The sequence below is a fragment of the Ixodes scapularis genome, unplaced genomic scaffold (assembly GCF_016920785.2).
Source record: "Ixodes scapularis isolate PalLabHiFi unplaced genomic scaffold, ASM1692078v2 PGA_scaffold1__304_contigs__length_218370807, whole genome shotgun sequence".
NCBI lineage: Eukaryota > Metazoa > Arthropoda > Arachnida > Ixodida > Ixodidae > Ixodes > Ixodes scapularis.
In genome coordinates, this window is record NW_024609846.1 from 14,431,655 (window position 1) to 14,447,163 (window position 15,509).

Here is a 15,509-nt window from a genome sequence, read left to right on the forward strand (position 1 = left end):
CCGAAAAGGGCAGTTGAAACTTCTCCATTACATACTTCACCACTGCACCTCGGTCGGCCACGGGGTAGGTTGATGGAATAGGGTGGGATGAATACGAGCTTCTCAGCAACAACCTCCAGGAGTTTATTGCCTTTAAGGTATCGACACTTATCAAAGCAACACTTGTGTGCAACTCTAGTCGTTGGACGAAGTAGTAAGAGCGATGGCACGTGCACAAAATTCAGTTGAGAATATATTAGGTTGCAAATGTCTTCCGGTATGTGGACGATTTTCTGGATTTGTTAGATGCCGATGCCTTACCATTTTGTTGGGCAATGACTCGATCATCTTTCAGGCATTTTTAGTGATTGCCTTTCGCAACTTGTTTTGACTCATGCGGTGCCTGAGGCAGGATGTATTCGATTCTGGGACTTTATTTTAACAATTAGTCCAGGCCATGTTTGTGAGGGCTACGGACCGCGTGCTGGAAAGCCACTGTTGCGGCTTTCCAGCACGGGAAGACTGAACACCTCGCAGATGCTGGATTTCCCTCCCACGTGTTAACAGTGGTTGATGAGTCTCTGCTCAAAGATTTAAATGGCAGGCCTGAGACAAGAGCAGAAGAGGTCAACAGATGAAAGGGAAAAAAGAAAGTTCGTTCTCATTCGCTATATTCATGCTTTGGCCCACAACTTAAAACGCATTGCGGACAGGTGTGACGCCGACGTTTTATTCTCTGCTCCGGACAAGTTGTCCAGGTTGTGCGGAACTGTTAACCCCTTTTCCAAAGAGGCCACGGCTTGCAACGTGAGGCATCGGAATCGCTTCGTCGCCTGTTCTGAGGGAATGGTTTATTTTCTTCCTCTAAAGTATGGCAAGCGTTGCGTTGGTCAGACGAGCCGTTGTATAAATGACAGGTTAAGAGAGCACGCTTACAGTGTCGCCACAATCGTGTCTGGTCATGTGGGCATTCATTGCCGCGACTGTAGTTCCCTACCCGACTGCGAACGGTGTGAGGAAGCGTCACAGGGACCAGCTTGCTCATGAAAATCTGGAGGCTGTTGATTAAGCGAGGTTGAACGCTGCATATGTAAGCAGTCCATCTGTGGCCCTATCTGGCAGAGATGAATTTTCTAGATCTCTAAGTTTCATGTTTTTTTTTTTCTTTAACACGTGCTGTGTAAGGCTGTGAAATGGGGCCTATTTAGTTTTTATTTTCTGTTGGTGACGTATCTGGTGGGCAGAATTCTTCCTTTAGTTTCTTCTCTTTTGTTTGTGAAAATGCAAATAGATATTGCAATTTTGCCATAAATAAACTCAGTAATAAAATAAGTCAGCGTGGCGTCCGTTTTAATTCTTCGTCTAGTCCACGTCTTTTCGCGCTGTTTTTAACTCTTAGATATTATAGCATACTATAGTGTTTTATCTATTTTTCATTTTTTATCTTGCATACATTTACACCCAAATATTGCTTAGGTATTTCTTTATTTTTAGTGGGAATCAGAGCGAAATTAAATTCCGAGTTTTAGATAAACGGAAATAAAACAAAAATAAATTTCGATAAACTCCTAATTTTCGCCTAAACACAAACGGCGAAAAACACCCTCCGATTTATGATAAGGAAAGAGTAAAATTTAAGACAAACAGACAAGGCAGGCTCTTGTCTGTTTGTCTTAAATGTTCCTCTTTCCTTATCGTAAATTAATAACCAACACGCTTAACCTTCTACACCCTCCGAATTTCAGGAAAAATAAACTCCGAAAATACGGAATCCTACCAATAGCACATACAGTTGTATTTTCTTATTTTAAGCCGATCCGTGAGGTTCAAATTTAGGCCTGGATCGTCTGGCGTGGCGTTACCCTATAGGCCGACGAGCTCCTTGCAAACATGCCCCCAGCAAGTGTGGGCACAGGCGCAGTTCCAGAAGGAGGTGTTCCGCAGAAACCAGATTCGCGTAAAGTAGAGCTCTGCGCATGCGCCCTGCCAATACCTAAGACGTGACCCCGGGGCCGCGTGTTAGGGTACACAAATTAAAGTGCGACTTACATATGTAACAATTTTTTTAGGAAAATACTGTGTCTGTGGGGGGAGGGGGGTGGAGGGGATGCGATTTGTTTCATCTCTTCTCTGAAAACGGCCGCTTAAAGGGCGTGCTTTTTTTATAAAGTTGCGACTTATACACGGAAATATTTATTACGGAAAACATCACAAAAACGAAAACGAGACATTAATACTTTGCATAATTTTTACCAATTCAATGTTAAAAAAAGAGAGCGACCGCTTATCCAATTATATATTGGCTTAAGGGTGCAGTTACGAAAACTGGTTATTTTTTAGTTTTGACAGACATTAAAATTGAGAAGTGTTCCGTAAAGGATTACGTAATCGAAGCCCAAAACTTGTCTGCCTCGTCTTTGTACGGTCATAATCGCAGTTACCGAGAACAGGGAAACTCTTGGCATCCGGCGCTGTCAGAGCATTCGGTATGGCAAGGCTGCAGTATAGTGATTCGGACGGTCTGCAGTTGTAGTTGGGCCAGTAGGGCGTCTGGTAGTACCCGAGAACCTGCGCAATTATGTTCTTGCTAACGGTTATTGAGATAGTATACTTCATGAACAGTTCGAATTTTATATACACACGTAAACCAATCTGAAATCCCGGAGCTCAACGGGGGCTCTCGAAACTTAATCCTTGTTTTGGAGAAAAAGAAAGGGGAGTAAATGTATACATACCTGTAGCAATGAGCAGCAGTTAAAACAAACTGGCGGCTTATTAAAACGCCACCGCAAAAGAACCGGTCTTCTGCAGTATACAGCCCCACCATCCATGGCCAGGAGCCCGGAGCCGCCTCGGTACCATTACTAATCCGCTCAGAAACGGTATCCTGGACTCCCCGTCGTCCACATATCTTCTTTAAATCATCTTTCTCTTCGTTTGTGTATCTTGAGCATACCCCTGCTGTAAATGGCAAGTAGGAGATAACCGTGTTTATATGATCTAGGAGGTTCTAATTATTATTAATAACAACCTAAAAATAGTTTGGGAAAGTCTGTTGGAATGGTGTGGATCAGTTCACTTACACTGCTTTCATAGAAATTAAACTTTGCAGGAATAATCAAATGATTCCACGTCAACTAAACAAAAATAGTTTCGAACAATATCACGAGACTCGCCGTGAAGGTTGACATCGCTTTCTTGAGAACTATAGTCGCATTTTGATTAAATCCTTCCTGTAACATTTATTTATATTATAAAATTTACGGATCTTGGTGGAGGTTTGCAGAGATACAACAGATAAACAAAGAAAATGGCAATAAACCATAAATGAGATTATTTTCTTGAGGAAAATGTTTGAGCAACTTATAGTTTTCTGAAATAAACGAAGAACATATCACAGGCTGGAAACATTTCGGTTGCGGTGTCACCATTGATGAAAATCTCATAGCAGATTATTTTAAAAGGGCCCTGAAAAAAAAAATAACAGTTTGGATGGGACACGCGTGTCAAAAAATATTTTGCGCGAAAAAAAAAGAAAAGAAAAAAAAAATAAGAAAACATTTTAGAGCAATATTGACGGCGCTGGGCGCGGTTGTGTCGGCGGTCACCTCCTTTCCATTTTTTTTTCTCAATTTCGGGCGCGTGGAGGAGAGGTGGATCGGGTTCGCCTTCATGACCGAAATGGTCATTCCGGAATTACCCGTGACGTCATGGACTTCGGGCGCCGAATTTCAAATAAATCTCACGCCGTGAATATGGCTCTGAAATATCTTTTTTTGATACAATTTATTTGTCGACACGCGTGCCCCAACCAAACTATTAAACTTTTATTTTCTTTTGAAAGGCCCTTTAACGAAGTGTAAATGTGAACAAAAGGAGGTTGTTCACACTGTGTTCTCAAATGTATATTCTATTCCTCAGACCTTTCTAAGTACGCCATTTTCTTCGTAGAAACATTTCTTTGTAATACGTGCCCATCTAGGCACTCTCAGCATTTTTTTTTTTTAAATTTCAGCCTTCTGCTTTCAGGAGCCCCCATAACAAAGGCCACAATAAATAAATGTGGTACAAATGAGCACGCTTTCAGAGCTGTGATTGTGTTCAAATGAACGTAAGAGCGTTGTTTGAGTCACTTATGTCCGAGTCCCACTAGAGCAACAAACAGAAACAAAAGAGAGCGACAGGCCTCAAACACAGGTAGCATGCTCACGATGGTACTTTTGGCAGACGTTTAGTCGTTCGGTGCTCGTAAAGTAAGCACGTGTGATTGCAAGCCTGCCAAAGACACCATCGTGCTCATGGTGCTCGTGTTCGAGCATAGTCACCTTTATTCTACGAAGCCTGTCAAATCGCGAAAGACTCTGGATTGAGGCCTGTCCCTGTTTGTTTCTGTTTGTTGCTCCAGTGAAACTCGACCGTCACAAAACGCAGTTGAACAGGAAACAAACTCGCAACGCCTTTTGAGCAACACTGAAAATACTTTCAATATGCATGGTCTTGAATAGAACACAAACAAATTTTGAGAGGCAAACTAGCTGTTTTCACAAATATTTGACTAGGTGAAAAGCAAGTCATTAAGTTTTTTTCATTTAATATTATTGAAAATATAGTGCGCTCGCTTAGGTCTTTCTCAGTAAAAATGTAATTCTGCGGTGATCCCTCTAAGGGCCATTCACCACCAGCACAAACAACTTCCCCTGGGAAACCTAGTTGCTATAAGTTTAGTTCATTTCTCACGGATCTAGATTATAAAACAGAATTGGAGAATGTGGGCGAAGAGGTCGTAGAATAATTGGGCCAGGCAGCAACTGCCCAACCAAGATGCCTAAGTTTTTTGTGATATCGTTACAGCTCCTGATAATGTTCCTGGCACCAACGTGGCCCTCTATGGCAGTGAACGGCAACACGATCATCGGCGGCAACGTCACATCGGCGACGTCTACATTTGTTTTCGAGATTACAAGCTCGTCATCGCTTCAGTGCTCCACGTGGAACGGACTAAATCACATGCTCCCGACGACGCTGATTGAAATCAGTCTTTCGCCTTCAACCACCACCATGGATTCAGCGCCACTTGAAAAAAAAAGCGGCTGCGTCTTTCGATTTCACCAGTGGGCCAGGCAGCAACTGCCCAACCAAGACGCCTAAGTTTTATGTGATATCGTTACAATTTAGTGATTTCAAATACCTGTCAAAAGCAACAATTTGTGCTTATTTTTGCTGCCTGGCCCCAAGGCTTGTTTTTCGTTGTACATAGAATGTCTCAGCATTTTCAGTTTTTCTGTTTCTACGTATGTTGAAAGTGTTAGTTACAGTCTGCTTTTGCTCCTTGGCGGGGACATTGAATCTAACCCCGGGCCCACGACCAAACCCCAAGAAGAACAATTTAATAAAGTGCTTGAAATCGTTCCGACGCTACAGGCAGGTCAGAACAATATCCTCCAGGAAGTTCGAGATTTAAATTTAAAGCAGAGTACGACCGAGGAATCTGTGAATGCCCTCATAACACGCGTTAATCGGGTGGAAAACGAACTTTCGAAGTTAAAAGAGTCCGGCTTTACAATAAGCACGACTTCCGATCCGCAACTAACATCCGCCGTTAACGAGATATCTCAGCTCAGGGCGCGCTGCGATGGCGCAGAGAGCAGAGCCCGTAGGTGAAATCTTATCTTTTTTGGTATTCCTGGTACGGACAAAGAAACATGGGCGCAATCTGAAAAGGCTGTTATTGATGTGTGTCTCGAAAGATTAGGGTTGGAACTTGCATCCATTGAAAGAGCGCACCGTTAGGAAGGTTTAATCAGCAAAAACATCGACCAATCATAGTAAAATTGTTCTCCTACAAAGATAAGGAGATGGTGCTTTCTAACGCGCACAAATTCAAGGGAACACACCTTGCTGTTAGCGAAGACTTTATACCATCCGTGCGTCTTGCTCGAAGAAAACTACTCCAATTTGCAAAGCCTCAAGGCCTATCTTTCAAGCTGCGTTTCGATAAGCTAGTTATGGGAAAGAAATGCTACAAATATACCCTTAGCGAAAAAACGGGGCTCTTAGAGTATACTTTATTTGCACTTCCAGAAGTATGCTTGATGCTCTAAATTGGCCGGTTTTTAGTATACTTCTGACGCACTTCCAGAAGTATGCTTGATGCTCTAAATTGGCCGGTTTTTAGTATACTTCTGACGCACTTCAAAAGTAGCATTTCCCCATACTTTTAGTATACTTCTAAGGATACCTTTAAGAGGCATTTTAGTATACTTCTTACGCACTTCAAAAGTAACATTTCGCTATCCTTTTAGGATACTTCTAAGCATGCCTGTAAGAGGCATTATAGTACACTTCTTACGCACTTCAGAAGTAACATTTCGCCATCCTTTTAGGATACTTCTTCTAGTACACGTCTGAGCAGAATTTTAGTATGCTTTTATGCAGGCCTTTAGTACTAGAAATTGTACCCCGGATTAAACTTGGAAGCAGGCTTTCAAATATAATCGGGGGTACACTTAATAGAACTTTTAAAGCATTTCACCAATTTATTCCTGACCAATTCCAGATAAGAAAAGTAGAAAATTATAGATTTAACAATTGCAGTGGTTTGTGTTGTGTTTCTAAGACCATGGAGTACTCGCAGCCGTTACGAATAAACCTTTAGTACATATAGAACAACTATTTACAATCAGGGTGATTCCGGTATCGGCAGACGGCAGCGTTCGGCTGGCTCGCTGGCTCGCGTCGGTCGCTCGAGCTCGCTTCTTCCTCGTCGTTCCGTGTGTCTACTTCTGGACACAACACTCCCTCAGACTAATCACAGTCCGTACCGAGACACCGGCTTGCGTGCTCTCGAGGGGTATCGGCGATCCGCGCTTTCAGACGTTGTTCGGGCACCCGGAGAAGGGACAGTTGCTTTTAAATCTGGTTTCCCACGTTCCGCTGATGTACTTTCCTCCGGTTCGGGATTGAACAGAGTATCTGACTCGGATTCCCCGGTGCCTGCAACTTGGCTTGGTCGGCGAAGAAGTTGGTTGACGTGTCGTTTCCAAACTCCGTTGGGCACCTTGACCTTGTAGTGCGCTCTCCCAAGACACTTCAGAATCGTGCCTGGAATCCAACTTCTCTTTGCCTTTCGGTAGTCTCGCACCAAAACCCCGTCTCCCTCTTCAAACTTCCTTTTCGGTTCTTTCTGAGCTTGAAACTCCGATAACTTCTCTGGGTGAAGTAGATCCCATCCTCGTCGCCACTTTGTTGTGTTTCTAAGACCATGGAGTACTCGCAGCCGTTACGAATAAACCTTTAGTACATATAGAACAACTATTTACAATCAGGGTGATTCCGGTATCGGCAGACGGCAGCGTTCGGCTGGCTCGCTGGCTCGCGTCGGTCGCTCGAGCTCGCTTCTTCCTCGTCGTTCCGTGTGTCTACTTCTGGACACAACAGTTTGCACTTATCGAAACTGAAATGCATTATGTTACAGGCTTTAATGTGGACGAGTTCAAAGTGATGACAAATTATAGTAAGAACTTTTTATTAAACAAATTTGTTTTCAATAGAATGAACACATGTTGCCTACAACAAACACTTACGATGGAACAAAAAACGCAATACTGTTAGTGGCTTACAAATATCACGGATGCACTTAATTCTTTATAAACAAGCTCTTATTAGAAGAAAAAAATAATTACAAACTATCATGCTGAAGAAAAACGAGCAAAAATAGTATTGCACCTGTTAATATAAAACCTACACTATTTATGATCTACCATGACTGAAGTAACATCACCTACATGACTGAAGTAAAATGAGCCCTCATAACACGCGTTAATCGGGTGGAAAACGAACTTTCGAAGTTAAAAGAGTCCGGCGTTACCAACCCCAGGAATCCGGGACACGCCGCTGCTTACAACTTGCGCCATCTCTTGGCAGTCACATCAGCGCCCCAGCTTAACTCAATGGGCAAAAAAATTGATATTTTTGTAACTCAGTAAAGAACCCGCCGATTTTTTTGCACTCGGAGGATTGTAATATTGACCTAATAGCCTGCCTATTTTAAGAAATTCAATGCCACACGACCATTATATTTTCTTCCTGAATCAATGAACTGGTTCCCATAGACCCCCATTAAAAAGAGACCATGACATTCACTTCCCAGGAAGAAAATCTTAGCGCCACACACACTTGAGGTGAAATAACATTATTTTATTAATCTTAGCTTTAATCGATTCCAGGAGAGCATTTTGAAATTCACGTTCAATTTTGAGTTATCGAGGTCTAAACTTCCGTGATAATCGAGAGCTTGCAATAGCGTGAAAACATGGATCGGCCAGCACGAAGTTCCCGTTCAAAACTTTTCGCGAATATTTACTATTTCAATAGATTAAATATGTATTAATGCGAAGGCAATCCCTTGGAGTGAACCCGGCGAAAGACTTCACCTAAATTCCCATTGGGTGCGACGCGCCATGTGGCTCCATAGCAACGGGGTCATCTTTGCCGAGGAGCCAGCCGAACTGCTGGCGGCGCAGTGGTATGGCAGAGGGGGTGGGGCGGGTATGCGCTGGGCCGACGTCAGGCCTAACGTTAGGTACAACGTCACGCTTTGAGGTCTAACGTCGTCAACCGGTACACGCAGATGTTTGACGTGAGGGTGGGACGCGGGTATGCGCCGGCATGACGTTAGGTCTAACATTATGCTTTGAGGTCTAACGTCGTCTACCGGTACTTTGAGGTCGTCCTGGACGTCGTCCTCAAGGCATCGTCCTTGAAGTTGCCCTTGAGGTCGTCCTTGAGGTCGTCCTAGACGTCGTCCTCTAGGCGTCGTTCTCGACGTCGTCCTAGACGTCGTCATCTAGGCGTCGTTCTCGACGTCATCCTAGACGTCGTCCTTGAGGTCGTCCTCCGCATCCTTCTAGATGACGTCCTTGAGGTCGTCCTAGACGTCGTCCTCTAGGCGTCGTTCTTGACGTCATCCTAGACGTCGTCATCTAGGCGTCGTTCTCGACGTCATCCTAGACGTCGTCATCTAGGCATCGTTCTCGACATCATCCTAGACGTCGTCGTTGAGGTCGTCCTCCGCGTCCTCCTAGATGACGTCCTTGAGGTCGTCCTAGACGTCGTCCTAGATGTTACTCTCGACGTCGTCCTAGAGGTAGTCCCATACGTCGTCCTCAACTTTAATACGTGTAGAAGCATTGCTTACATACCGAGCTGTGCATTTTCATGCACAGCTCGGTATGTATAGCATCACATTCCAGGAGACAATTTTGATAATTATTAGAATTATTTTTCTGTGACCTTTTTAATCGCGTCCCTTGTACAATAAGTCGGCTCTCTTCGCTGCAGCGACTAAGTCCGAACGAGCTTTTTTTTGGGCAGTTGCCCCTCGCTCAGGAAGCCACACAAATTGTCTGACAAGATTAATTCTTCGCCTATCACGTACCTCTGTATGCCTATTTGTATATTCCGGGAGAGCCTTTTGATATTACCTATAATTATTTTTCTATAAATTGTTCAACCTGGTCTCTCGCAACAAACGTCGGCACTGTTCGCTGTGGCGGCTAAGTCCGAACGAGTTTTTTGGGCAGTTGCGCCTCTCTCAGGAAGCCACACAAATCGTCTGACAAGATTAATTTTTCCCCTATCACGTACCTCTGTATGCCTATTTGTATATTCCGGGAGAGAATTTTGATATTACCTATATTTATCTTTCTATAAAATTTTCAATCTGGTCTCTCGCAACAAACGTCGGCACTGTTCGCTGTGGCGGCTAAGTCCGAACGAGTTTTTTGGGCAGTTGCCCCTCTCTCAGGAAGCCACACAAATCGTCTGACAAGATTAATTTTTCCCCTATCACGTACCTCTGTATGCCTATTTGTATATTCCGGGAGAGCATTTTGATATTACCTATATTTATCTTTCTATAAAATTTTCAATCTGGTCTCTCGCAACAAACGTCGGCACTGTTCGCTGTGGCGGCTAAGTCCGAACGAGTTTTTTGGGCAGTTGCGCCTCGTTGAGGAAGCCACACAAATCGTCTGACAAGATTAATTTTTCGCCTATCACGTACCTCTGTATGCCTATTTGTATATTCCGGGAGAGCATTGTGATATTACCTATATTTATCTTTCTATAAAATTTTCAATCTGGTCTCTCGCAACAAACGTCGGCACTGTTCGCTGTGGCGGCTAAGTCCGAACGAGTTTTTTGGGCAGTTGCGCCTCACTGAGGAAGCCACACAAATCGTCTGACAAGATTAATTCTTCGCCTATCACGTACCTCTGTATGCCTATCTGTATATTCCGGGAGAGCATTTTGATATTACCTATATTTATTTTTCTATAAAGTTTTCAATCTGGTCTCCCGCAACAAATGTCGGCACTCGAACGAGTTTTTTGGGCAGTTGCGCCTCACTGAGGAAGCCACACAAATCGTCTGACAAGATTAATTCTTCGCCTATCACGTACCTCTGTATGCCTATCTGTATATTCCGGGAGAGCATTTTGATATTACCTATATTTATTTTTCTATAAAGTTTTCAATCTGGTCTCCCGCAACAAATGTCGGCACTCGAACGAGTTTTTTGGGCAGCTGCACCTCACTGAGGAAGCCACACAAATCGTCTGACAAGATTAATTCTTCGCCTATCACGTACCTCTGTATGCCTATTTATATATTCCGGGAGCGTTCGAGCTTGTTTAATGTCGAGAAAGCAGAGTGCTGAAGCAAAAGGAAAATAATAAGTAAAATATAAACTTCAAAATACAATCTAGTAGTGCACACAAGACAGACCACCATATCAAGGTGGATGGAAAACAGGAGACCCTGTAGAATTTTTTAATCATAGATCATCGCCCGCTGTCGCCAATTGCGTTTCTTTTAACTACATACTTCAAAAGAGTCCTGTTTAACAAATATGTGGCCTCGCAGCTTTCCAAAAGATTAAACCAGGCAACTACATTCGTCGTGAGCGTTTCCGCATGAGCTAAATCTGCCGTTTGAGAGGTGGTGATACAGGCTCACGCTGTACCTGAGAAATTCAGCCTGTGCAACTCAAACACGTGCCGGTACGATGCTCATCCTCATTGGTGGGGACGAACCCAGGATCACCGGGTTTTTGTAGCCTGATCTTTCTGCTCTCCATATGCCCCGAGCTAGCATGCGCTAGCACACTCGGTTAGGGACTCTCAGAAAACCAGGACTCAAACAGGAAATGTTGCGGGTCCCTCGCCTTCGCTGAAGGTATAAAATATATGGGCGAACTAGCATATAATTATTTATTTATTTGCACCATATAGTATCTCTCTTTCTCTCCCTTGCACAATATTACCAACTGCAGAGCTTACAGATGTTTCTGTGACTATCAGACAACTTAGTCAAATTTCTACACGGGCTTAAAATCATGTGGGTTACCACAATTTCAAGGCTACTTGCAGAGTTTTTGCTGAACCTGGAAACACGACTTGCAAAAACTTGCATATTATACAGTTTGTTACAATATATGGTAAGCATTAGAAGCTCTAACTCCGGCTCTAGCTCTCTAAGTTGGGTAACGCTTCAACTTACGAAGAATGACAAGCGCGAGGTGGAGACGGAGCTTCTCCTGCTGACCTTCTCGGTGTGGTCCAACCATTCGTTGGTACCGTCTCTATCTGTACCACTTAACGACGGCTATTCATCGCGCTCGGCGTGAGTTGATATCACAAGGGCGCCAGGGTGTTTCGCGCCCCAGTAGACTTCTGGTAATGCGCTTATTTGTCTATCTCTAATGCAAAGCGTGCTTTGTGTTCCGAGTTATACCTTTATATGAACGTGCGTACAAGGGTCGTTTGATGAGTTTGGTAAAAAAGCTGGTTAAACGCTTTGTTAGAACAAAAGGTTGATGTCGTTTCTCAACATAGTCCCCATTGAGGACTATCCACTTGACCCAGCGAGTTTCTAAATTTTCTTTCTCTCAGAAAAAGAGGTTTTCTTAAAGGCTAGAAAATATGAACTGACGGGAGTAATGACATTCTCATTCGAGGAGAACTTTTTTCGACAGAGTCAGATTTCTGAAGTTCGGGAACACGAATAAAACACACGACGCCATATCAGAAGAATGGGGTGGATGAAGAATCAACTCGAAGCCCAAGTCTTCCAATTTTGCCATTGTCACAGTCAATTCGTAGGAGAGCGCGTTGTCTTGGTGAATGAACGGTCTGGTACCAACACCTCCTAGATCACAAGGCCGTAGTGCTGATAATTTTTCGTCACAGAAGAAGGCCGATCGCTGGCGGTGATTGGATACGAGCGCTGCGTCCGTCTCTCTGATTAGACACGAGACGCTGACGCAGCCCTCGCGTCCAATCACGGCCCACGATCGGCCTTTTTATGTGGAGAAAAATTATCAGCACTACGGCCTTCTGATCTAGGAGGTGGTGCTGGTACCCATCGCGCACACAGCTTTTTGTAAAGGGTTTTGTGCACACGTTATTTTGAGATGTCTATGGTCTCAGCAGTCTTGTGCACATTCACTCGACTGTCCTCCAATTATTATATTAGGAATTTATTCAACAATATCCGTCGTGGTGACCTCAACTCGGCGTCCGGAGCGCGCTTCATCTTCAGGGAACGTTCTGCCACGTTTACTCCAATGAACCCAGAACTAAACAGCCTTCAACGTTGAATAAGGGTCCCCATGAACTTCATGCAACTCGGTTTTGATACGTGGACGTTAACATTTTTAAAACAAACGTGCTTGATCATTGCACAGGGTTGGTTTTTGTTTTTTTTTCCATTGTGGCAAGCGCTACAGTGTTCGCTTCAACCGTCTGTAAAACATGAACAGCGCTTCGCTCCCGTCTGGAAGCTAGCCTGGGTTAGTTTGAAGAATGACACTTGCCAGCCATGGTGTCATCTATTGAATAGTTCATCGTACAAATTTACCAAACTTATCAAACGACCCTTGTACTGGCGAGCTGTACAGGAAGCAAAATGACGTGGAACAAAACGGAAAAAAGTTCGAATCCGGAAGCGCGCAGGGGTTCGCCAATAGTGGACTTCATAGTCTGTGACAGCTCAAGAGTGCAGTGGAAGCTCCGCTTACAGCACGAGCTTTGTGGCCTTGATAGCACAAGTGTGCACGCGCAGCCAAAGCGCGGCGGAAGGCAAGGAGCGCGCGCTGAAGGCGGAGCTTCCACTGCACTCTTGAGCTGTCACCCACCATAGTGAGCTTGTTTACAAACAGACAAATAAATAGCTGACGTGCATATTCCACCGTATCACGGCCAAAGCTATAATTGTGTCTTTTTAGCAACCACGCGCAATAAAAGCCAGGGGTAATCGCTTTGGATGACGCCTCGGCAGCTGCGCGAGCACTCGTACTGCGAGGATGCCAATCTACGCAGTCAGGGCTGCCGTCTCACGCTAGCGCAGCCTCCGTGGTTAGTCCATGTTAACGTGAGACTGCGAAGTACTACTGAAAAGGTTGTGCAAGCGCGAGCGGCTAGCCTTGACAAACTCGACTGAAGTATTCTCTGCCTGAGCGCTCGCGCAGCCACCGAGGAGTGATTCAAAGGAAACGGCTCGCGCCTTTAGCATGCATGGCTAACAATAGTCCATGCTGAGGTGAGACAAAGTTTAGCCTGAGTCAAGGTGCCCTAAGCCAGAAGACCCTCTCTAACAGGCCCCAGTGATAAGAGAAAGCCGAGCCTGAAACAGAGCACTTTTAGCATCGTTTTACCTTATGTCCGATGCACTACCGCCGGTGCGATACAGTGTACTAGAATATTCTAGTACACTGTAGGTGCGAGGTAGGAAAACGCAGAGGATTCGGCTCGCGCTTCAATACTTCGTCTAACCTTAGCATGGGCTATTGTTGGTGGCGTGCTTCGACGACACCTCGGCGGCTGCACGAGGACTCGTGTGGCGCGAACGCCAATCAAGGCTTCCGTCTCGCGCTAGAGCAGCCTTTGGGGCCAGTCCATGCTAAGGTGAGACGAAGTATAGCTTTAACTTTGCTCGGTTTAAATTTGGCTTTTAGCGATGGAGCAATAGTCTTGAGCGTTAGCTTATCACTTTAGAATGCACACTGACTGCGGGAAAAGCAATTCCACATTGCACGTCTGCGCTAGGCGCGCCCAGCTGTGACCTTGAGAGGTTCCGAGGTTCGGAGCTGTCTTGAGCGTGTTATCAGTGCTATGCCCTTACTGCATTACGATGTCTCCTCTCCGGATTCGAAGATAAGATTGGCAGTGCGGGCGGAAACAGAGGGCACATTGGAAATTGGAAAAGTGATTTCGCTCGGGGCTTACTCCCCGTTCACACACATGCGTCCGTAGCGACCGGAACGACCGGAACAACCGAAACGACCGTTGCAACGGTCTGCAACCGTCAGTTGCCATAGCGACGGAGGGACGCACGCATGTGTCGTTCACGACGCAAGGAGTTGGAGCGAGCCCAACTTTCCCCGATGCGTTGGAAACGACCGAAGCGACCGCAACGACAGACCAATCACAGGTCGAGGAGAATGGGTCGAGCGCGTTCCATGCCGGTCTGCCGGTCGCGGGCCGACTCCTGTCTGCAAACATGGCGTCGATGGTGATCGTCGACGTCGGGGTGAAAGTTCATCGTTCCGCGTAAAAGCGCTAGCCTTGACTGTGAATTTTCGTCGTGTGTCGCTATGATAACCCAGCACGTATTAGAAGGGAAGATCCACCTACTCGTGCGGCGATGTCGTGGTTGTACTCTCAAGACAGCAGAAACGCCCGTGCCGTCGTGTTTGTTTACTTCGACTACAGTGGTGCTTTCTAAGCATTTGTGTCCTCGAACATCGCCCGGATTTCTGATTTGGCGCATTCCTTGCGTGTGCCCAAGTTCAAGGTATTACTGGTGCGTACCATATAAAGGATGCGAATTTTTTACTCGTTTTCATCGCCCGAAAAAGGTGATTAGTGTTAGCAATCCTGAACGCTCGCATCGTCTGTCAAATTATATTTCTACGTTGCTATATCGTTGCTAAGATTACATCGTCTTTTATGATCGTAGAAAAGGCGTGTGGCGAGATTTGTACTGTTGGCAAAGTCGTGTATTAAAGTCGTGATCGTGCAAGACGACGTACTGCATCTTTCTTTTTTTTTTTTTTTTTTTTAATGCACTTCCTTGCAAGCTTATCCTGAAAAGAGTAATAAAGCTTGAGGTCATAGAAGACGGTCTGTCTATTTTCTGTTACGCAAGTGAGTGGCAGCGCGTCCCCTTCTTTTTGGAGGCACCGCTGAAACAGCTGACGGCAACGGAGAGGCGGTCGCCGTGCTGCCGACCCGCTGCGCTTGTTGCAGTGGTTGCAGGTGTGTGTACGCGCAGCGCAGAGCGGTCGTTCCGGTCGCTTCGGTTGCAACGGACGCATCGCGCTCGTTGTACATGTCTGAACCAGCCTTTAGGCGCCACATGTCGTCGCGGAATGGAACTAAACCGAATGTCTCGGATTCTTGGCCATGAATAAGTACGACTTCCGATCCGCAACTAACATCCGCCGTTAACGAGATATCTCAGCTCAGGGC

General features: G+C 45.1%; 1 protein-coding gene across 1 annotated transcript in view; it reads right to left on the minus strand.

The window, feature by feature from the left end:
* Nucleotides 1–15,509, minus strand: part of LOC115329812 (enteropeptidase-like) — a 54,908-nt gene that overhangs the window by 25,262 nt on the left and 14,137 nt on the right. Inside the window, exon 2 of the mRNA XM_040212043.1 lies at nucleotides 2,715–2,940. Within this exon, the coding sequence (XP_040067977.1) occupies nucleotides 2,715–2,940 (226 nt within the window). The remainder of the gene's footprint in view (nucleotides 1–2,714; nucleotides 2,941–15,509) is intronic.